Source organism: Trachurus trachurus (genome assembly GCF_905171665.1).
Source record: "Trachurus trachurus genome assembly, chromosome: 17".
Taxonomy (NCBI): Eukaryota; Metazoa; Chordata; class Actinopteri; order Carangiformes; family Carangidae; genus Trachurus; species Trachurus trachurus.
The window spans coordinates 30,875,838-30,900,943 of record NC_139900.1 but is presented as its reverse complement, the minus strand read 5'-3'; the positions used below and the strand labels follow the sequence as shown (position 1 = coordinate 30,900,943).

The following is a 25,106-nucleotide window of genomic DNA, read 5'->3' as shown; positions in this document are numbered from 1 at the left end:
AGTGATGGGATCCTACATGACCACACTGTTTTTTTCCCCCAACATTAAAAAGATTATCACCTAACAGATTTTTGTTATGTTTATGTAAGTGTACTGATTTTGTAGTGGGTGAGAAAAAAGTGGCTTGTTTCTCTTTCACCATTTAGGATATAGCAAAATTTGAATCTCAATTAGAGTGTAATAAATAACACCTAAACCTTAAACTATAAGATAAATAGAAGTACTTTTATTGTAATTATTTAGTCATTATAAATATTAGAAGTTACTCTCTATCCAGCCTCACCCATCTAATGTGAATGTAAAATTCAAGCACCTCATTAAATCCAAGATTACACAGAGACACATAGTATATCTCCAGTTGGAGGATGGTAGTATTTCTTCAAGGAATATCTGAGGCAGCACAACATTTTTCTAAGAAATCCCATTTGCAACATCTAAAAACGTGAAGGTAACATTTGTATATGCGTTGTAAACAGAACACCTTCCATCATAAATAGTCAAAGTTATGCATGGAGGGCAATAAAGAATAGGTAAGTTACATGGCTGCTGCCCACATACTTTGGGAGTATATGGTTTGTTCCTGAATATTTTTTCCTGAAATTAAAGAACATGACCTGCAAAATATGTCCCAAGATATTCTGTAAACATTATTCTATAAATTGGTTGAAACATCAGGGCCAGGCCACTTTTGCATGCCCAGGGACCATCTCCAAATTAATGTGGAGGTTGTCTATTTCTGAAGTCCTTTTTGCGCACATAGTGGCCAGCAGAGACTTCTTGTGGCACACGCTTTGAGTCTTCTGCATATGCGTTTGGGGAACTGGTGTGTCTTGATCCTTAGATGAATCGCCATTAGCAGCTGGGTTAGTGACACCACACATCTGAGGGTAGTGTCTGAAGCATTCAAAAGCATCCTTGCACTTGTCACAACTGTGACCCCCTGACGGAGCCACAGGGGGCTGAGCAGAGGAGTTGGAGGAGGGGAACTGGTTGGTTTGTCTGTGGATTGTGCGAAGTCTGACTCTGAACTCTGGCTTGGAGCAGCACTTCACCGGGCCCTGGAGGCAGAGGCAGCTCTTCAGACACGCGTGGCACAGGACACCCATGTCCCTGCGCATCATCCTGCGGAAGTTTGGCCTCAGCATTAAGTAGATGATGGGGTTGTAGATGGTGGAGGACTTTGCAAACATGGCTGGCATGGCAAATGCCAGAGGAGGAATGTTCTCAATGTGTCCAAAAGCTGCCCACATGGAAACCACAGCGTAGGGACTCCACGCTGCGAAGAAACCGATGCAGACAGCAACACTTAGCTTGAAGGAAAAAGGGCAAAAGAAGAAAAGTTATTTTTAAAAGAACACATTTTGAGGAAACTGTTCTAGATGTTGTGGTTTTCCCCCATAGCAGTACATTTCAAAAGGAATTTTCTCATTGTCAATAAATCCCATGATTCAACCAAAATCACCAATGTATTCATCTGGTTTCCCTGGCTCTTAATAGTCCCCCTTGTTTTTACTATAGAGTGAATATACTATTTCATGTTTAAAAACCAGTCATTAGTCAAACTAGAATAAATTGTGTATTTGTTTGGGACTTTTTTTTGTCGGTGGATCAATACACAATCTGTGCCTTAGAGAGCATGTTTATGAAAGAACATTACATTAAGAAGGTGGCTTATTTGTTTAAAATGGTTTTAAAGACAAAAATTGAGCTACAACATCATGTTTTCCCACACAAATGAGCGTGGACCAATGTAGGACCAATTCATTGTTGACTTTGGTGCTCTTGTTGGATTTAGTGACAATGAGACAAATGTTAAGTATTGATTTTATTAAAGGGATGAGATAAAAACGAAGTCACGGCTGTCTAGTATGGCTGACTCTCACCGTTATGGAGAAGAGTATGATGATGACCATTTGTCAGCTAAGGCAGGAGCAGCTTCTCATCCATCACAGTGCAACCAGAGCCAATTTCTGCTAATGAGAAGCTGCATCACTAGAGGATCTATTGAGGTCACTGCCAATTTCTTCAACAAATGGAGGAATGAGGAACCCTCTAGAGGGCTCTGGTCTCTAAGATGGTGCTTTGATATTTACCCTTGAACCCCACATTATCTGGATAACTGTGCGGTGTCGGTACGGTTCAAACTCATTGGCACCTCCTTCTCTTGATTTATTTCGAAGATTCTGATTCACACAGATTGGTTGTGCAATCTTGTTTTGTTTTGTTTTTTGCTAAGGTTTGTGCAAGTAATCATAAGTATTAGTCTGGCACTGAGTTGAATTTCAGATGTGGCTATATTTTTGTCTGTGGGTGTGTATGTTCTGCATGTAGTTGAAAGGGTGCACTGGATTAATGATACTCTTCTGGGTTGTGATTATATGTAGACACGGTAATGATGAGGGCAAGAAGTGTGGAGAGGTGAAAAGAGATCGAGAGATTGGAGCAGAGTGCAGAAGCTGTAAAGCAAAGCTCAAAAACTCTTGAAAGAATTATTCTTAGAAAATTTTATCTTTAGGTCAGTATTTATAATTCAGACTAGCAGAATGTGTGAAAGCAATTAATAGGATATGAACCCAGCGGTATCTCTGGCAGTGATAATTAGAGTATACCTTCCTCTTACCTTGACAATGATTGTCTGGATGCTGCTCATGTGGGTCTGCCTCGATGCATGTTGCTCCATAGTCTTGCGGGATGCATGCACTGTAATCAGGATGCACGTATAGGATGCTACGATAACACAGCACGGAAGGATGTAGCAGAAGACGAACAGTGCCACAGTGTAAGAGCGTGCTGTGCTGTGCTGATTGGACAAGCGCCAGTCGATGCAACAAGCAGTGCCGTAAGGCTCTGGTCCATATTCCCCCCAGTGGGCCAGAGGAGAGCAGGCAAACAACAAGGCATAGACCCAAGCACAGCCAATCAGCAGACGGCCATGAACGGAGCTGAACCTGTTTCCTGTGAACACAGATCGGATTAATATTTTATTGGTCATGTAGTTGGCACAATTATAATACTTCTGATTTGCCAAAAACAATAGGAAATCTTTGGGTTGTATGATAACTCTGGTTTTCTGAGATGTGTATCCAGAAGCACTTCAACTTCAACTGGAAAGGCTACATTCAAATGGAGGGCAACGGCCTTCTCCCACAGAGAGGGAGATAGCCTGTTCATTTTTAATAGGGATGACAGCTCAGGCTTTTGAACAGGAAGCTATTCGGGGGGTTGTCCTTATTTGTGCTGGTGTGAAGAGATGAAGTAGTTGAAAGATGGACTTCATCCTATAGAAAGTTCAAATGTTGAATACTTGGCGAGTTAATACCTTTATATTTAGAAAGGTGAATTCCCACATTTCTGGACATCATTATTATTTGTAGTTCAGTTCAGTCCCTGCTTTTAAATATTCCATGTTTACTTTCATTGATTACGGAAGTAAACGGAAAATAGTTCACCTACATTTTTCTTTAAAACTTTTTTTATTTTTAAAGTATTTTTTTTTTTTTGGCGTTTTTGCCTTTATTCGATAGCACAGGGAGATAGACAGGAAAGGGGGAGGCAGAGAGAGGGGGAACGACATGCAGGAAAGGTCTGCCCGACGCGGGACTCGAACCGGGGACGCCTGCGTTGAGGACTGTAGCCTCTACATGGGGCGGCCACCTTAACCACTGCGCCACGCACCGCCCCTAAAACTTTTTTTATTTTTAATGAATACTGTTTCTAATTGTTCTTCTTATTAAGGATGTTGTCAAGAAACACTCCTTCTTAAGGTCAAACAGAAGGCCCCATTGCACTGCATCAACCAACATCACAAGTAAAGCTTATTGAGTGCATCTCCTGGACTTGTCATTCATCAAAGAAAGGCTAATGAGCAGCACTTCACAGGGGGATTATCATTTTCTTTTCCTCTACAGATAAATCAACAATGAGCTACGTAGGGATGTGATAGTTAATCCTGTGTCATTTCAATGAGAAAAAAACACAAAAAACATCTTCTCTGATGACTTACCATAGAATGGGTAACATACTTTCACAAAGCACACCATGCTTAGCAGGGTTAGAGTGGTCAGACTACAGATGCCGAACAACATACCACAAAAAGCGTATATGGAGCACACTGTTTTCCCATACAGCCACCTGTGTGGGAGGGAGAGGGGGTGTGAGAAAGAAAAAGAGGACAAAGCAAAGACAGAGGAAAGATCAATGAGGGAGAAGGTGAGAGAGGGAAAAGAGGAGAGCAGCATTAGCAGTGCACTTCATATCTGAACTCACAGGAAGCTGTACTGCTAACCAAGCAAATACTGTATATTTAAATAAGCCATGAAATTTGAAAGAGTGGCTGATTTGAAAGCAGTACCTATGAAGATTCTTCCTTACAGTGCACCTTTCATATGAAAGTGTCTCATTTTGAAGTGGTGAGACTTTGTCTTTACTCCTTTGCTTTGCTATACCAATTAATGCCACAGTCGGTGCTGGGTGTAGTACCTGTGGTAGAAGCTTGAAGTTATCGCCATAGGGTAAAGAGACAGAGTCAGGCCCAAGTCACTAACAGCTAAGTTGATAATGAAGTACTCAGCAGGTTTCAGGAGGTGCTTTTTCTTGTAGGAAACATACAGCAGTGTGCTGTTGCCAAACAGTGAACATACTCCTGCAGGAAAATAGGGTGAAAAGTGTCAAGGAGTTAGTTTTGCCTTATTTTAACACATTGCCTGAATCATTTTGCATCTTTAAAGCAACATATTGATGTTTTAGGATATACCCTCACTGGTTTTCTGTAGCGATCAGACAAGATTCCACTCTCTAATACATCTTATGAGACTATAAAGCAAGCAACTGTGCCTCGAGTTAAGTTAGTTTTTTTTTTTTTCCTTAAAACAGTGTGTGGCCTGCAGCTTCATTAAATGCAAGGTTTGTCAAGTAGAGATACCAAGATCAAGATCATGATGAAAGTTAACCTAGTTATCTTTTTCAGTGCATGGTCCAGCTATAGAATCAATTGTCAGAGGCCTCTTATGTTGTTGTATGGGACCCACAGATAATATATAAACCGTTATGCAGAGATTACAGCTTTATGTGTATCTGTGCATTTCCCTGAGGAATAAAACACATATACACATACACAATGTGGTAAATACAGATTCAACTATTGAGAGTATACAGCTGGTAATTGTGATAAGTGGAATACAAATTTGTATTTCTGAGGATTTTACTCACCAAAAACAAAGTAGACCACAGCCACCGTTATATCCAGTGGCACAGGTATGTTGGAGAGGAATGCATTGTTTTCATCCAACATCCCCATCTGAAAACAGTTCATCAGGAGCATTGTTAATGAATATTGGTCTTATACCTGTTTTTATTCTAATATTTTGCAGCTCAAATGAATGTCCCCACAGTAAGATACTTGAAAGTGATTTTCACAAATGACCCTTAAGTGCTGCACGTTAGACAAAAGGTGTTTTCACATGTAGCAAGCTCTCCTCTGTGGATGACTGTTTGTAGTGACGGTGTTGACTTTCTGCATTATTGTTGGTCAAAAGCTTTGTTCATGTGAGTAATTCAAGTTATTCCGTGCATTAAAATTCCTCGTTTCAGTTGTGAAACTTCACATTCACATCATGTGGGGAAAAAAAAGAAACTTCAATTTCTATTTGTAAGAATGATTGTGTTATCCTCTCATGTAGCATTAATTGACTGTGCTTTACACGCAATGGACTAATACTGTACATGAACAGGTCTTGCAGCTACCCATGTGATCACATTATCAACACTCTGTTTCCATGTCTTCATTCTGCTTCAGCAGCTAATGTCAGATAGTGACAGACTGACAGATCAATGGATGACGTGAGGTTCAATGAACAAGTGGTTTAATGACAGTTAACATGGAAATGCATTCTCAAGTGTTGTTCCTGTGACCACACACATTACTGCATTTTCATTACCCTGAATATTGTAGTTAGTTTTCTACCACTGCAACAGACGTTTCAAGCCCAACTCCTACAACTATAAACTAAATAACAAAGCATTTCCAATATGATACACAAATCTCACTTATAGATTGAGATTTACAGCAGGTTTTCAATGCAGATTTGTATCATTCCTCACAGGCCACACATATCCTTTGAGCATTCGGAGAATTGTCACTTATTGTATCAGCACAAAGTTTATTTGCCTCAGCCCCCCTCAGCCAAATTCTACTGCTTTGATAGTCTTTAGATATTTTTTGTAATGGTGGCACCAGATGGAAGATATTAAAAGCAAAAACTGAAACAGCAGGAGAGTATGAATGATGCTCACCATCTTACTTAATGTGTGGCCGTTGGCTGCTGAAACGCACAACACAGTTCTGCCAGAGAAAGTGTTCCATGGCTGCATGTGAATGTGTGTACTGGAAGGACTGTGTTGGTGAATTACAGCAGCCACGTGTATGTTATGTTAGGATGTAACTGTCCAAAAATGACACTTTGACATCCTTTCTTTTTTATATTGATGCTGTTACATCAACAACTTCAATTTTTTAATTTGTTAGCATCAGATTGATTTATCCCTTAAACAATCTTTAAATACCCACAAATGCACTGCCATAGTTCTTTTTCTAAAAAAACAATAAATAGAAGCAAAAAAAAAGTGCTTATTTGCATATTACTATAAAAAATGAATCTAAACAGTAAAATGAATGAAACTGTCCTCTTGACCCTTTTCATTCTCCTCACACTGATGAACCTCTCTCATGACAGTCTGCATATTAAAAGGAGCCTATACTGTATGTACCCTTAAAAAACACAAGCATCAGGTGATTAAACACGATGCAGGCCCATAGATCTACCAGTCACAACTCACATCAATGTGCGCATTTTGGATAAATAAACTGAATGGCTCCATGCATAAAGTGGCAAAAGTCATCCAAACCCTACAGCTCTATGGGCTGCTTCTAGCTGGATGTTTGAAAGCTTTATTAAAAAAAAAATATATGTAACACAGCTGATCAATGCGGGTAACTGAAGAAAGATTGATCCGCGCCTCTGTCATGATATAAGTAAATTAATCCACCACCTTGATTACAAAATAAAAGCCTTACCTCGTTGAATAAGGGATGAACTACTTAAATCCACGTCCACTAGTGCGTTTCTTCATCCAGTCAAGGTCCCACTAAGTTTTTCCTGGAAACCTGCCTCTGCCTCCAGATGTGGTCCCAGGGATGTTGGCTCCTCTCTTAGCAGCGCGCAGAGAGGCTGGATACTCCCCTACTGTACATCAGTGTGGAAACACACAGCAACACGCTTCACTACAATGAACCGGACCGGAGCTTCAGATCCCACAAACCGGGAGCTGCTCCGATCAATTAATGACGTCAATTACAGATTCATTCTGCCTGTGTGTCTTACACGCGCGCGTATTTACAGGTTTATTGTGTTGGCTTTTCTTTGCACTGAAGCGTAATGCATTCATGTCTCGAAGCGCATCTTCATTTATTTATTTGTTTATTTTCTTATTGATCTGTAAGTGTGCGCGCGTGCGTCAGTGAAATTTCATTTTGTTAAGAAATCTATTTGTGCACGCGCTGGCTCCTCCAACCCGACCGCATTCATAAATGTTCCCAGCAAACAAAGTGAAAAAATGATCACAGTATTTGTAAGATACAGTAAAAACTAAACAAAGCAAACATAAAAAAGAGAGAGAGAAAAAAAATAATATATATAACTCAAATATCAAATGGTCAAAAATAAGCCAGCAGCAATGAACACAGCTGCTGACAGTATGCCTGCACATTGGAACCCTGTATTTATAGGGATGATGTGTGAAATTAACTGAAAAGTTTTTATTTTTTGAAAACCACTTGGGTTTCAAATGAGTTTCTACTGTCACTGCAGCAAGTTTTCAGACTTGAACCAAGCAAACCATTCCAGCATATGGATTATCATACATTTTCTCTTAGCTATGTTTATTGCACTGGATGAAAAACTGGAAATACAAAGGTGTTAAAAGTTTCGAGGGCACTCATATCAGTAACATCAAATGAGTCTTTGTCACCTATTTCTATACCTTCTGACATCAACTCTCTGAAATCAAAGCTGAAAGTCAGCATCAGTACCGTAATAAAAACGAGTTGTAAAAAAAAAAGTTGAAAATAGGTACATGGTACACAAGGGAAATGTTCAATTCAATTCAATAATATTTTCTCATGTTCTGCATTTCTCTAATTCAGCATGACATAGCCTACTCAAATATGAAATGTTGACCTTGTAATCTTTACTGGAATTTAAATTGAAATTCTTTGAGTTATGTGCAACCACGTTCCTCCACAAGAGTTGGTAATAATGGACTTGCTAAAGGCTCCCCTGGAGTTGAAATTGTTAAGTCTGGATCTATATTGTTTGTGTGGTGCTTTATAGGATGACTGAATTCCTTCCTCATGAATGTCCCTTTCAATAGCACGAGTATCGCACATTGTGTCAGCAATGATGTGCTGCTTATAGTTACAACTCGCCATTGTGAATGTCCTGAACAAATATGAATGAAACCAATCACAGTGGGTCAAAGGGACACATGGTGGCACTTGAAAATTAATTTTGAATTTGTCTCAGAAAATGCAGAAAGGGAAACAATCCAGTTTGTCACACCTAGAGAGCAGGAATGAATTATCTTCAAAAGAATTACACGCAGGGAAAATATTGCCTTGCACGCCACTTGATCTCCTCCTTTCTGACATGTGTGAATTTACACGTGCACACACACACACACACACACACACACACGAACAGAGAGAGAGAGAGAGAGAGAGAGAGAGAGAGGCTGGAACAGATTGAGCCAAAGCTTGAGATGAAAGCTGCATTCAGGTTGTAATGTTTTTATAGAATTAAATGTGATGGCCACTGAGGGTAGGGAATGTCCGCGATAAGATAAAACACAGCATGGACATCAAAGTCGTCTGGTAGGAATATAGAACAAGCATTTAACACAGACTTTGTGAGGAAACGCTGCAGCTGCCTGTGGATAGGCATGAGGGACAGGCAGAATATTAATTATGCTTATTATTATTTCATTTTTATTTTTTTAAAACATCTTTTAATATGTTAATGCACATGCTGGGGCTGCTTGGGGTTTTGCTTGAAAAATGAAGGCCCACTGACTGACCACATATTAGATATTTGTGCACTTGATTTTTTTTCTGCCTAAATTTATATGAGAAGATTGGTGCCAGTCATGTTGGTAGAAGTAAAGCTATATAGCCACAGTTAGCAGCAGGCCTGGAATTTCGTCATTTTAGCGGCAGGGCCACTTGGCCTTTCGTGTTGTCAATTTTTTGAGGGCACAAAGGCCAAAAGCCAGGGCATTAAGGCCATAATATAAAACAATGATTTTAAATCCATGGCTTTAATGAATTTACTAACTACCTATCTGTTAAATTAATACATAAAACAGGCTCAAGCAAACCAGAAATTTTCTACTTTAAATTAATTTCTGCATTTAATTTTTTGCACAAGGGTCCAGTCCTATGCAGCTATGTTTTGAAATTCCTATCTTACTTGTTTACTATTGCACTGGGCGATATGAGAAAAAATCCTATCACGATAATTTTTTTCATATCAGTCGACATCAATTTATATCACGATATAACTCAAATCACTATTTTGGTCAAGCTTAAATATTCCCTTATTGTCACAAGTGAGATTTTAAGTTATCAGAAGGTTATTTTGTGATTTTTTTTTTCCTGTCAAAAATTAAACATGACAGATGAACATTATACAACATCATATAAATAAGATGTTTATATGATAAATAAAACACATGTTAGTGTAGTAGCTTGCCTGGATCTGGGCAGTGTTCAGGTCGGCACAGTTGAACTTTACGCCGGAGTGCGGTGTGTTTTTTACAGTCTATGGTGTGAACACAACAGTCGCTCTGGGCTGAGCAGCAGCAGCAGCAGAGCGACCGCACCGTGACCGCGTCCGTGTTGGGTGAACGCGGCCGGACGTCGGTCCACTCCAACTGTCTGGTGTGTGAAAGTTTAGCGTTACTTCAGAGTTAATGACGCACCACGCATCTTTTCACGGTCAGCCATCCGAGCTCCCTTGACTCCTTCACATTTTCTTCCGAGGCAAAACTCTTTTTTTTATTTTTTTTTACCCGCGGTGTTCCTCTGCTGACGTGCACAGCTGTAGCAGCCCAAACACTTAGCACGCGTTGACATGTTGTGGCTTGGCTCTTTTCCAGCCACATGATTGGTTCGGCGAGTGGGGGGTGTTTGATGAAGTCACCTGGTTGGCCGGTGATAGATTGGTCATCAAACTGTTGTTATAGCCCGCCCGAGCGGTTTATGCCAGGCTCGAATCAAACCCACCCCGTGATGATGCTGCCAGAATGGCATTAAAATACGCATTGTTCTTTCTTCAAAGACGCAGGTGTCAAAGCCGTGTTGAGGAAAGAGGAAAGTGGCAAAGGAGAAAACCGCAAAATCAACCGGGGCAGTGGGGTGGGGCATCAAGGCCACTGTGGCCTTAGGGCAGATATTTTTTTCAAGGGCACAAGGCCAAATCGGACGGGCACGAGGGCCATGGCCCTCGTGGCCCTCGTGAAATTCCTGCGCTGGTTAGCAGACAGTTAGCCTAGCTTATCATAAACACTGAAAGCAGAACATAGCCATCCCTGCCCAAATGAAACAAAAACTACCAGCACCTGTACAGCTTATGAAATAACACAGTGTGAAACTACATTTTGGCTCAGTACAGTGACTTCATTTGAAGTTTCTTTTTCTAGGAATGAGTTGGTATTCATCAAGTCAGTCTAGCTATGCACATACTGTTCTAAAGTAGAGTCCATGTAAAGTCCAGCCTGGAAGACACTCGTTCATATCTGCAGCTCCTCGGGTGTTTCGCCTCTATATCTATCTTCCTCCACACAGCTGAAAATACACAGACATGCAGTAGAACAATCCATTCTGGTTGTAATAGACTAGCCTTTCCTGTGGCAAAATAAAAAGGCTCTTCTCCCATCTTTTAGAATGACCTTAAAGGTGAAATCAGAAATGAGGCCAGCCTTGGTTGACGTAATGACTTTATTTCATCTTTAAAAACAATGCTGCACGTGATACCATGTTCCATATTCTATAATATTCCATATTATTGTAATTCTTAAACCCAGCAGTTATAAAGTTAACTTAAACTGTGATACAACAAAACCTTGTAGGATAAAATAACATCACAAGTTTGTTTGCCAAGTCATTGCCCACTTGTGAGATGTGGCTCAGGAAAGTGAGCAGTGTATTACATCTGGATGCTCTTATATCATTTAAACAAGAAGCCTTTGTAGGAATAAAATATTCTAAATGTAATCATTACAACCAGTCTGTTGAGTCCAGCTCTGGCAGAAGACGTTTCCCTCTCCTGTATTTCATCCTCTATTTTTCTCTGGCCCAGAGTCATTTTTATGGTAAACCAATGCATTTACTCCGTAACACTCTCGCTCATACTGCCAGGTGCTGAGCAAAAGAGCTACGGGCAGAAATGCTGAAATAAGAAGGGCTTTATGAGGAATGTGCTGGCTGATACACACAATGTAGAATGGATTGGATGTTGGTGGACTATTCATTAAATGGTTCCCTATGCATATGACAGTATTTTATAGAATGAGGAAAAACAATCTTGTTTTCAGGTTGTTTTTTTTCTCACAAAGGGTTAAACAAACATTTACAGTGGGGTAAACAATCATACAATCGACCCTGTAAAGTTATGTGACCAACCATATTCAAACTTAACTGACATGAATACACATTATGTTGGCTTAGGTTAACTCTCAGTAATTGCAAATGGCTTAACAAAGTAAAGAGGTAGCTACAAGGCAAAAAGAGAGACTTCTTTCAAACCCTCTGGAATAAGGTACAAATGTCCTGCAACATTGGTGTGAACTAACAAATAAAAAAAACACACACACAAAATTGCTGGAGGGGGGTTCTTTGGTCTTTGGACATAAGATCATGTGCATATGAAGCATCTAAAGGCAGTGTAGGCACACGGGGCACAGGCAACCATCATTAAAGAAATAGAAGGATATTGATAAGGCAGATTAGCCTATACCTCGGGAATAATAAGATTATCAAGCATTGCTAGTCATAAAGGTTTTAATTGGATTGCAGATGTTTGTCGTTTGTCGTTGCGGACTAGTGAGACTTGTTGCGTACAAACTGATGAAGCCCCTTGGATAAGAGGCGAAACGTCTTCCCAGACAAATACAAGTCCTGTTGCCTACGATTCAATTTGCCCAGAAAAGAACAATGACCTGGATGAATGAGAATATCCATAGACATTTCAGATGTTTGCAAATAGCAAAGGCTTTAAATGATATAAGAGCATCCAGATGTAATACACTGCTCACTTTCCTGAGCCACATCTCACAAGTGGGCAATGACTTGGCAAACAAACTTGTGATGTTATTTTATCCTACAAGGTTTTGTTGTATCACAGCTTTAGTTAACTTTATAACTGCTGGGTTTAAGAATTACAATAATATGTAATGTACTTTGTAGGAATTTCTGACACTCACACTGTATATCTACTGTATAGTCACAAACAATACATAAAGAAGCCACTTAATGTGCATTTAATGATATTCTAGATTTTTTTAAACTTATATTTTATCCAAAAGACTGCAGTGAGGCCTGAAATAATGAGGAACCAACATCAGATACTTCTCTATTTCCACTAAATAATTCCTACAAACAGGGTGATGGAGATGCAGTGTGTGCAACCCACTGGGTGCGATTGGCATATTTAAATTTTTTATTCCCTATGTTTGTCTTGTAGAACTGAAATGCCCTTCTGGGACTAATAAAGTTTTCTGATTGTGATTCTTGTCATACCTTGTTTAATTACATAAACAGATGCAAATCTTTTTTTTTTAAAGAAAAGAAAAAAATAAAAACATTTCTTTTCTCCTTTTTTGTCTTATTTGTTATCAGAAATTGAGCAGCGACTTGTTCTCAACCCTACAGTTTATTTAGGGTTATGGTTGGGGCACACTCATACTACCCCAAAACACCCTAGAATTATCAAGCTAGCAAGATAGGACTTTTTGAGCAACACAACATCAACACAATCATCATCTTGTGGAAGAAAGACAGAAACACCAACACAGATTTCTGTTGCATCTTTGATCCAATTCTTTCCCATATTTTATGCTTACATGCGTCATAATGCCTTCAAATTAACAATTTTCTTTAATCCTTAATAATGTCCAGAAGGAATTTGAGAAAAGGTTTAAAACAGAATAGCTCGTCTTTCATTTGACTCTTGTTGCATGTATTTCTTTCTGACCTTTCTTATCAATATGCATAAGTCTTTTGAGTATCACAGCTTGTTCCATGAAAGCTTAATGTAGCGAACATGATGCTTTTGCATCACATCATCTTTTGGTCTCTGTCTAAGAGTATTCTTAAAAACTCACAGCTGATACACTACAAAAAACACTGAACTTGCAGCACAGGACAAATGCAAATACATTTTATGGCTTGTTACTTTTGTGTTCTGACAGTATCTGCGTGTAACAGTATGGCTACGTGTGTTTTTGAGCCTCATATTTAATGGTTTGCAATGAAGTAATTCACACATGACTAAGAAGAAAAATCAATGACCTGCTTTCACTTGCCTGCCAAGTACTATTGATTTATGCAGTGAGACTTGTAATTCAGCAGTATGGAATCAAATACTGGCAATAATCCCATATCAGGAAAAAACTGCTTTATGTTGCACTATGCCCTTATATTTGTTGTACAACACAGCAAATAAAACCAAAAGACAAAACGGTAATGGATAACCAAATTCTACAGTCACAGTGACAACTGAGTAAACAGTACTTGTCCTGCATATCGTCAACACCTTGCATATTAGCTTGAGCAGACATCCCTGCCTGACACTTCAGGTTCATAGAGCCCATGAGCAGATGACTGTGAAGCTGTGGGACACTGATGACCACTGGCAGGTAGGTTTAACTTTATTATGACAAGCATAAAATCACCATTCATCTTTTTGTGTTATTTTCACCCTCACATTGCAACTTTTAGAAACACTTCATCCCTGACACCACATGCTACGCAAGTTTTAATCTATATGTAAATTAGAAAAATAATGCACAAGAAAATGCACAGGTACATGAATCCTCTGATAGGGAGATCAATGGAAAGACTGAGGCTGTTATTAATGGCAGTGGAAGGATTTAAGCCTCGCTGTACCAATATTACTCTCAGCAGGACCAATCAGCAAGAGAGCAGTTATGACTGAAGAGTCCACTGTCTGTAAATACTGTGGTTATTCATACACAGATCACATTCTACATTTTTGTTTTTCTGAAAGAGTGAGGTGAGAAGTTTTTGATTGGGTGAAGCAAAAGGAACTCCAAGTGGGAAAATGTATAATATTATGTTTCTTCAACACAGTGTAAACAACAAATGCATGTCGCATCTCCACAGCAGTTTCATCTATGCGTATCATCAATATATAGGGTGCACTGTGAAATTAGTTCTTCAGTTTGAGTGTGTCTCACATGTGAGCAGAGCTAATTGTGACAGAAGAGTGGCACTAGAGGACATTTGTTGATTTTTCACACCACTTCCAGCAGAAACAAGAGTGAATTTACACGACAGGGGTGTCACAACCTACTACACACACACACACACACACACACACACACACACACACACACACACACACACACACACACACACACACACACACACACACACACACACACGCATGACTAAACAATTACTGCATCCACACACCCTCATATGGTGGTCAGCTTTTGTTTTGAGATCAATGAAATGGGATCAGTCCATTTCCTTTACACCCGTTTTATTTGATGTCACTTGCCATGAACATGTTTTCAGAGTTTGTCCATCCCACCCAGCTCTAACATACAGTATATTAACCCCTCGGTTTAAATGAGTTAAGACTGTGTTTGCACTAAAATATTTGCAACCACTCTAGTTGTGATCCACCCGGGAGTTACTTGCAACATTCAAGTTAAAAAGAACATTCCATATTCTAGGGCCATACTCTAATCCCTGTCGAACAGCAAATAATATAGAGTAGGAACCTATAGCAAAGCAGTAAATCACTTTCTTTTAGACCCCGCAGTTGCATATCCTATTACAGTAATACTTGACTATGGTGGCCCTGGGGATCAACACACAACCATATTTTCAGGAACATACCATTGCGTTTTGTGAATATTGTGATTTTGTGAAATATTGCTGCGTTTTGTGAAATGTTTTTTGAGTTGTGTTTTGAACCTGAGGGCCACCAGACTGCAAACCAGAAACCACAACTCAGTTAAAATTCATTGTAGCCTATTCAAATTTTCCAACCTTCTGAACATAAAGCTGATTTAAAACCCAGCAGTGGAACTAGTAGATTGCATTGCTAGTATATGCACTCTAAAATACAATTTATTTCCACTTAAAGATATCAATACATTTAAAAAGCTATATATTTATGTTAAGATAATGAAAAGTAATGACAAAATTCATGTGTTCTCATGTTTTACAGTGAGTACACCATCTGCTTAGGTGGCCACAGTTTCCTATTCTATATATGACTCAACTCAGCTAGAAGCACACTGGGGTTTTCCACTGCAGGCAAAATTAGACCAGGCAACTGATCAAAGAGAAACGTCTTTCTTGTACCTGAGCAATGATTTCAGAAAATAGAGGGATCATTTGTAATATTTCTAATGGATGAATAGAAAAAGAACTTAGTGGGGCCTTTATTGTGTGAATTTCTTAGATCACAAGAAAAATGATCTTTTCAGAGAGCTCAGGAGATGAGAGATCGTCACAAAAAAAGCCACATCAGACAGGAAGCTGTCCTCGTAATTAGGGTCAGCGTACAGAACAGCTCTTGCTACACTACACAACCCTGAAAGTTGCCTGGAAATTAAACCTGATATACTTTAGAGAAGGGAAGGTCCCAACGCTTCATTACAGCTCATCATCCCTTTACTTCAAAATCTCTGAGGTGTTCCACATCCCACAACCTTTGGTGTAAAATCTCACTAGCTACTTGTAAAGTCACGGGAAAGATATAGCCAGAGCCTGGGCTGCATCAGTTCAGCTCCATTAGTTCCATCTATTCCATGAAGCCATCTTTTAAGTAATATAAAGCAGAAGCCCAGAAACATCAATAAGTAATCACCTAAGGCTAAAATATGATACCACCAAAGTACCCAAAGTTTGCATGAACATGACAGCTGTGGTTGATTGTTTCCTCTGGCCTCGTCCTACTTCCACAGTGAGTTGCTGCAGCCTTATGGACTACAGCTTCAAAATAAGAGAGCAACCTTTCACTGATTAATTAAAAAGCAAAACTTCTACTCAGAAGGAGGATCACCTCCACTCTAGTATTGTTTTCAATGGCAAAAATGGGCATAATCTTGTTGTCAAAAGCAACACATAGGGTTCAATACGAGTGCATGTTTATAGAGATGGCTGAGTGAGCCAGCTTGACCAGGACCTGCAAGACAGTACATTAAACATGTAGGAGGTCACAGTGTTGCTAATCCAAACCACCTAAACGTACACCATCCAGACACTGATCTGACCTGTTTCTTCTTGCTATATTGCAGGCATGAAAATGTGCACCATCTACAGGTAAATAGGGTTATAACTTCTGCAACGACTATGACACCTGAACAAAGAGTCTCACCACTGGAGGCTGCAGTTGCTTTTCTGTTTTTTCAGTGAACAAAATAGAGTATGTCCATTAATATCAGTTAGCAATTGGTGTGAAACAATAATGCTACATTATTTCATCAAAAAAAAAAACCCCAATTACAATAGATTTGTGAACAACATATAATAAGTTCATAAAGGAAGAAGTGTCGAGCCAAAATGCATTTATGAGACGCCATTTGAAAAATAACATTATCTGAAAATGTGCTTGTTTTGCATGCAATCCAACCCTAGACTGCAGCAGTATACAAGTCCCTATATAGTTTTTAATGTATTTTGTATTAGTATATACGGTATGTTTTATATTATATAATTGGTTGTCTGTAGTCATCATATATAAGCAGACTCAACACCCACTATCTGACATTTATAATGTATATTAAATTATATATTGTATTATATTATATTTCTAGATACTAAGTTTGAAAAATGACTGAAGCTCCTTGTTGATAGTAAATCAGTTAATTACTCCTTTTAAACGTGTTATGCCTAACTCTGCTGTTGTGTAGCTGTTTCACTGCAGCAAATCTGCAAACGTGTAAACATTTCTTAGTTAGCAGATAGCGGAGCAGATTAAAGGTGTTGTATAACTCAGACCATTTACAGCCCTGTAAATTATCGACTTCTGATCACGTGTAGATTTTTTTAAATCACTCACAAGAAACTTCTCTGTAATATCTGCTGTCCGAGGGTCTGTCAGAGCTCAGTATCTCTCACGTTCTGTCTCATACAAGGGACATTTTAGGACATGGAGGGAAGAAAAGCTACAGGTGTACTAGTTCTTCACATTGCATGCCTCCTTTGTGGTGTCACACTTTGTTTGGTAAGAAATTAATGTATTTAGTAAAGTTACTGTTATTGTGATAACTATAAACTTGACTTTTGTAGATAAGTAACATTTCTTTTTGAATTCTCTTTTATTTAGCCCACAGCAAAAATATCGGGTAAGTGACTTTTCGCAGCAAGCAATGTCCAAACCCAAGTTAAAGTTTATGTTCCTTCAACTTTTTAACTTCTTCTGCTTTCACAGACTATGATGTGGACGGTGGACGGGACCTTGACATTTTTGACATCAATGAAGGTTTGCAGACGGGAGGAAATAAAATAAAAAACACCTATTAACCATATTATTATTCATTTACATTGTTTCCTTTTTTTTTAATCCATAGAGGCAGGGTTGAATCTTGTAGAGGGGGACATTGTGCTTGATGAGGTGTGTTTATTCAACTGTCTCCTGCACTACTAAAAAATCGTGAAGATGCTTTAACTTTGACCCGTTACTTTGTTTCAATCTTTGTAATTGCTTTTGTCGACGGCTGCAGAGGCAAACTCGAAACTCCATAATCGGGGATGAGTACAGGTGGCCAAGGACAATCCCATACTACATGGAAGATGACTTAGGTAAGAGTGCCTGTTAAACTGCTTGCAGAAAAATTCAGAATAAGTAAGCTCACAGGAAGATTACTGTTTTTGTACTTTAAGACTGTAATCCTCTTGTAAGATGTGAATGGCTGCATGTAGCTCCTTAAAGTGGGAACAAACAAGAGTTTGAATTTTTTCAAAGATGATCATCCATAATTTTCTTTTTATTAAATTTTTTTGTATTAACAATTTGATAAACTTCTGACACAACTCAAACAAATTCTACTATTTAACTGTGTTAATTTTATCACCAAATTCATCACCTAGATACTTGACAGTATCGTAAGCATATTCTTTTATGACATGCTGTAAAATGTAAAATGGGGACTCAGACCTGTGTAACACAAAACAGTACATCATTTTTTTTATTATAACATACTGCACAAATAATATAAAACATTAAATATTTCCTAATATTTACATATTTTCACGTTCATGAAATTTGGAAACTCACTTGAGTGTACTGTATTTCTACAAATCTAGCTTTAAGAGATGTTGATTTTGCTATTATGATTATTCATTTTTCTACACACATAAAACAAACAAGGAGGGAGTTAAAGGGATAGTTCAACATTTTGGCAAATTGGCCCATTGCCATAATCCCTATAGTCATAGCAGTAGGTTCGTTACCTTTATTTGTCGGTGTAAGCTATTTTTAGAACGGAGGAGCGGAGCGGCAGGCTGCTCAGAGCTACACTATGGAGGCTAATGGAATTTCTTGGTTTCCCTCATCAAACTCATCAAATACAAAATCCCAAAACTCCAAAACGCTTTCGTGGACAAGTTGTGAGCTGCACAATCACCACGCTATGAGATAATAATAGAACGTTACGAGACAGAGTTGTTTTAGAGGTAAATTCATGCAAAACCGCTGATGCGCGTTGCGTTCAGGGACAGTTTTTCAGCAAGCAGACTCTGTATTTACCTCGAAAACAGCTCCGTTTCGTAACGTTCCATTATTATCTCATAGCGTGGTGATTGTGCAGGTCACAACTTGTCCACGAAAGCGTTTTGGAGTTTTGGGATTTTGTATTTGATGAGTTTGATGAGGGAAACCAAGAAATTCCATTAGCCTCCGTAGCTCTGAACAGCCTGCCGCTCCGCTCCTCCGTTCTAAAAATAGCTTACACCGACAAATAAAGGTAACGAACCTACTGCTATGACTATAGCGATTATGGCAATGGGCCAATTTGCCAAAATGTTGAACTATCCCTTTAAAGCCATGGCCAGAGGATGTTCAATATACTACAGTAGGAAGAGGACAGTAGTAAGGCTCAAAAGCATTTTTGAAAGAGACCTTTTTAAAAAAAAAAAACTGAATTGATTTATCATCTTCTTTGCAGAGATCAATGCAAAAGGTGTGATTCTGAAGGCCTTTGAGCAGTACCGGCTCAAAACCTGCATTGACTTCCAGCCTTGGAAAGGAGAAGCAAATTACATTTCCATCTTTAAAGGGGGCGGGTAAGGCAGGAATAACTTTTCATCTTTTTATAGTGTGTTAAGATGTACAGATAAGCTAAGATAAGTATAATCTATATTTCATCTATGTGTTTTATCTATTTCTATGTGTCTATCTAGATGTTTCTCGTCTGTGGGAAATCGTCGAGTTGGGAAACAGAGATTGTCCATTGGCAGAAACTGTGACCGCATCGCCACCATTGAACATGAGTTCCTTCATGCTCTCGGTTTCTGGCATGAGCAGTCCAGGGCAGACCGTGATGATTATGTCAACATCATGTGGGACCTCATCTCAGAGGGTACTGAAGCTCTTACAATTATACTGAACATTCATGCTCACATGTCAATAATTACTTCATTTGCATGTTGTGATCATAAAAGGGGTCTAATTAAACTGAACAATCACTTCACTACCTGATGGCAGTGTTCAAGAGGTTTGTTGTGTAGAGCATTTGATGCAGAAGTTGATTTACTGTTTATGTGATAAGGATAGGACAGGATAGACTTCAATGAGAAATTTGTTTTACAGTGGTACAGTGTTGTTTTCCTTTAGCGGAATCACTCTCTTAGATAAGCAATACTCATCACCTGATCAAGAAATATCACAGTGTATCTTGCATTGACATCTGCTTATCAGTTTCTTTATAGATCAAATCTATTATTTAAAGTGCTGTTTCCTTACATGTCAGCAAAGGTTCTTCAAGGCTTACAACACCTGTCAGCTGTAAATAAGCAACTTTTATGAGAAGATGAGAGGACAACATAATGATAATTGAGTCCTAGGAGCTAGAAAGTTTTGTTGTAATTTGAATTACAGCCTCTGTCTAAGTTCAGGGCTTGAGGCCACACCACAGTCTATGGGTCACACCTTAAGGGCAGCTGCACGTGTCTTGTTTACTTCCACAGATGCACAATTTCGACCCTTGGCATTAGTCTATCAGTTTAAGCACAAGTTGCATCCTAACCAGACGATGATAGACCTGAAACAAATTCACAAGCTAAACTGGAGCAAAAAAAAGAAAGAAAGAAAAAAGGCCTATACTGCCCGACAGAAGGAGTGAGGGTAGTGGCAGAAAAGTTCTGTGAGAGTAGTTTGTAGGACATCTGGTGACAAAAGCCTGTTTGCACGTTAAAATTAAGATACAACGAAGAATAGGCTCTATGCACAGCTCCACTACTTTTGTGACAAGGCCTACTCAGACACACCTGGAAAGCATTTGTCCAATAATGTAAGACAGGAAACAAAGGAGCAGAATTAAGTTCAGGAAGTAGTGGAGTCCATTGGGGACTTACAGGGCCTGGGTATCCGACTGGGCGACCACGAAAGGTGGGAACTGCTCCAATCTTCAGAGTTGCGAAAATCCTGCGTTGAGCTGTGCGCGGTTTTTTAAGCAGTCCTCTTTTACTTAGCACGTGAGTAAAATATGTTCACGGAACCTGGGAAGAATGAAATTCAGCCACATGGTTCTGTGGTTGGTGCAACACTGTACACAGTGGGTCCGGACACGAGTCTCTTCAGCGTGGCTACGGAGTACGGACAGAACAGCCTTCACGGCCTTCATTTGAAGTAACTTCCTGCTAGCCTGCCTGCACCAAAGATACAAACCGTCTTTGGCTCTAGGTGCCGTATGTTTATTTTTTATTTTTTGTATGATGCCATACAGTATGTCGAACTTACATCAGAACCATTACCACCTCCTTCTTTTGTAACTAAATTAATCGTGGCTCAAAGTGAGAAAATGTAGGAGGAAAACGGCACCGGAAGAAACTACGATTGATGGCGGACTACAAGGTTTGTGTTGCTATTGTGAAACTTTCTATATTTGGTCCTGTCTGGTCCGCGGTGAGCGTTCACACTGCATACGAACCGGTCCGCACTACGGTTCACTTGCAAGCGAACCAATGAACCGGATGAGCCTTCACGCCTGTCTGGCTGCAGACCTCCACCGTCAGGCTGCTTCCGGTGCAGGCTCCACGCTCCAAGAGTAAGCAGACCAGGAAACGAACCCTGGTCCGTTTAAAGCGGACCAAACAGCTCTGGTGTGAAAGCGACCAGAGCCAGACTGGTCTGATGCCACATTACCCCTCTGAAAGTAACGTTGTTTTCCGTGAATGTTCAAAACCTCATGTGCTGTGCTAAACTAAACCTAAATTATTTTTCCCACCTCTCTACCTTGCATGTGAAGAAGAACATAAGATGTGATAGTAAAAACAAACTTGTACCTTCTGATCTTCAGGTAAAGAGCACAACTTCAACACCTACAATGACACCACCTCCAGCTCGCTGGGTGTGCCCTACGACTACGGATCAATGATGCATTACAGCAAAAACGCCTTCCGCAATGGCACAGAGCCCACCATCGTCACCAAGATCCCTGCTTTTAGTGATGTCATAGGCCAGCGGATGGAGTTCAGTGACAGCGACCTGCTCAAGCTGCACCGCCTCTACAACTGCAGTAAGAGTCAACAACTTGTTTGTCATACATGTGCCTTGAGCTTGAACTACAACCTCCTAGTTTTATTAATGTTGGTAGCCTATTAGCTGTCAATATCTTTTGCCACATGGAAATGTGTGAATAAGCAAAACATCCTTCAACCTGCACATAGATTAGTTTATAACCGTTCAAAGTCCTTCACCTGTGTTGTGTGACTATAAATTGTCCTCTAGCCAAGACCTCTACGTTCCTGGACTCGTGTGACTTTGAACGTGAGAACATCTGTGGTATGGTCCAGGGGAAAGGAGACCAAGCAGACTGGGTCAGGACTGACAAAGCTGCTGGAGGGCCCAACACTGACTACTCCAACATGGGCAAATGCACCGGTGAGAATAACCTTGGAGGGATTTGCATGACGTGCAGATATGTGCGTCTACTTTAAGCACATGTTTTTCCATATCATCTTAAAACAACACTCACATGTTCTGAGGTACAGTACATTGAAAAAGTTTCTGGTCATTACAATTTATTATCTTCCTCCATACTGGCATTGAGCTATTTCAATATACTGTACCTACGGGCATGTGAAGAGATGACAGACTTGAACCTACCATTGCCATATAGATTAACTAGTTATATCAAAATAGTGCATTAAAATGGTACCTGTATAGACAGTATTAATCAAGAGACATTTGAATCTTTAGGTTCGGGATATTTCATGCACTTCAATACTTCTGCTGCCAATACTGGGGATACAGCTCTGCTTGAAAGCATGCTCCTGTACCCCAAAAGAGGTTTCCAGTGCCTGCAGTTCTTCTACTACAACAGCGCCGACCCCAAGGACACTCTGAAGATCCACGTCCGTGAATATGACAAAGCTCACCCCAACGGGACACTGCGCTTAATAAAGACCATAGACGGTGACTATTTGTAAATTGTATTACATCTCGAAATCTGTGAAAATGTTTAATGTCTGGTAAAGTCTTACCTCATGTGTTGTGACAGGAGCCCCTCAGGATCTGTGGCAGGTGCACCACGTGAGTCTTGACGTCAAGAAAAAATTCCGCGTCGTCTTTGAAGGGACCAAGGTGGGCCCGGCCGGGAACCCGGCAGGGGGCTTGTCACTGGATGACATCAACCTTTCAGAGACCACCTGCCCAGAGTTTGTATGGCGTGTTAAGAACTTCAGACAAGTTCTGGAAAACACCCCACACAACACATCTATCTTCAGCCCCCCATTCACCTCCAAGGAGGGATACACTTTCCAAATGCAGCTGTACCCCAGCGGGAAGGCAGACTACCCTGGGGAGTTGTCGGCTTATGCTCATCTGGTGGCCCGTGAGGGGGACACGGGGCAGAAATGGCCTTGCCCCTGGAAACAGATAACCATGATGCTGATGGACCAGCACCCTCACATTCAAAAGCGCATGTCTAACCAGCGCAGCGTCACCACTGACCCCAACATGAAGGCATCAGGTGAAACCGCTTTTTTTTGAGTCAATTTGAATGATTCTTTAGGCTACGTAAACAGTTAAAATCCACATGGTGCTGTGGTACTGTATTCATAGTCCTTTTTCAACAACATCCTTTTAAACAGACCTATTTTTCTGGGACGACCCTCGCAAGGTGGGCTCTGAAGTCACAGACACAGATGGGTCCAAGTACTTCCGAGGACCCGGCGCTGGAACCCCAGTGTATCTGACCCAGCTCAGAGCCAAGAGCAGGGATTTTATTAAGGGGGAAGATGCCATCTTTCTCCTCACAATGGAAGGTAAAGGCACCACACAGTAAAAAAACATTTCCATCTTGTCATTTGATCAGTTTCCTATCCATTTATATTCCATATACTTATCCCTCCCACACATACAAACAACATTTTCAGGGTCAAGAACACGAGCGTGATGCACCCATGAGTCAGATACCCACTTGGCAGGAAAAAAACTACATCTTATCATGTGACCTCATTGCTGCTCATTCATTTCACGTTCGTCACTGCTCCTCCACTTGAATCCAATTAACTGCTCTCTCATTTGCGTTCTTGCTTTAGATGTGTCTCATCTGACTGTGAGTCAACCACAGCCTTCCACAACAGTACAACCTTCCACAACAGTACCACCTTCCACAACACCCTCCACTGGCACCACTACGTCCCCTAACCTCTGCAGCAATGTGGAATGTCTGAATGATGGCATCTGTGTGGTGGACGAGGGAAAACCTCTGTGCAGGTGAGCTTTAAAAAAAAAAAAAACTAACTTGGCAATGGGATCACCGTTACATTTAAAGGAATAATGTCACACACAAATACTCACAGATTAACATGTTAAATGTTTGTTTAATCTGTACAACAATAATTTTGTGTGGCATGTACAAAAAAGCAATTGTTTTGTATGTTTCTTGCTGTGGTTATTACTTTTGAACAAAGCCAAGCTAGTAATTTCAGTATTGTTCATATATTTGATGCCGTTATCTCAGAACCACACTTCATTACTAAAAGCTACCCTCTTGTTCCACTACTGTAGATGTGGTTCTTATATTTGTGTTCCACCAGCTTGCCATCAATGTCTATAGCTACTTGCTTTAGAGCTGAATATACCTGCAAGACTGATTTTCCTCTTTCGCCTTTTTCTTTTCTTTTCTTTTAAAAAAAAAAAATCTCTGCTGCCCAGGTGTGCGGTGGGTGATGACTGGTGGCACTACGGGGACAACTGTCAGTTCAAGGGCTCAGTCTCGGATAAAACCAACCTCGCTCTTGCTGCCTCTCTGTCTGTGCTGGGAGTCATGCTGGTGGTTACAGTGGTCAGTGTCATCTGTGTGAAGAAGAAGTACAAGAAACGCAGAGATGACAGCAGTGTTGTCATGAGAAACATGCATGCCTCCGATAAACTGTAGAGGAATATCCTGAATGACATCTTTGGTTAATAGAAGAAGAACAACAACAAGAAAAGACTTTAAATGAAGTAAATCAGTATTTTCTGCTTAATGTTTGTGTTAAATATCTTGTAGAACAGGCTTTGGGTCTATAGATTATACTCCAATGCTAAAAGGTAAGCCATTACATACTGTATTACAGATCATGA

General features: G+C 40.0%; 2 protein-coding genes across 2 annotated transcripts; one reads left to right on the top strand and one right to left on the bottom strand.

The window, feature by feature from the left end:
• Positions 1-671: 671 nt before the first annotated feature.
• On the bottom strand, positions 672-5,296 carry opn7a (opsin 7, group member a; the record flags this gene model as incomplete). The annotated part of the gene is made up of 5 exons (XM_083990646.1): positions 672-1,310; positions 2,621-2,955; positions 4,004-4,131; positions 4,480-4,642; positions 5,209-5,296. The coding sequence occupies 5 exons, from the start codon at positions 5,294-5,296 to the stop codon at positions 672-674; spliced, it is 1,353 nt and encodes a 450-aa protein (XP_083846772.1).
• A 12,166-nt stretch (positions 5,297-17,462) lies between these two features.
• On the top strand, positions 17,463-24,918 carry mep1bb (meprin A subunit beta b; the record flags this gene model as incomplete). The annotated part of the gene is made up of 14 exons (XM_083991367.1): positions 17,463-17,537; positions 17,640-17,658; positions 17,745-17,795; positions 17,884-17,927; positions 18,037-18,115; positions 19,480-19,597; positions 19,715-19,893; positions 21,832-22,050; positions 22,263-22,415; positions 22,734-22,949; positions 23,035-23,505; positions 23,627-23,800; positions 24,077-24,254; positions 24,696-24,918. The coding sequence occupies 14 exons, from the start codon at positions 17,463-17,465 to the stop codon at positions 24,916-24,918; spliced, it is 2,199 nt and encodes a 732-aa protein (XP_083847493.1).
• Positions 24,919-25,106: the final 188 nt, after the last annotated feature.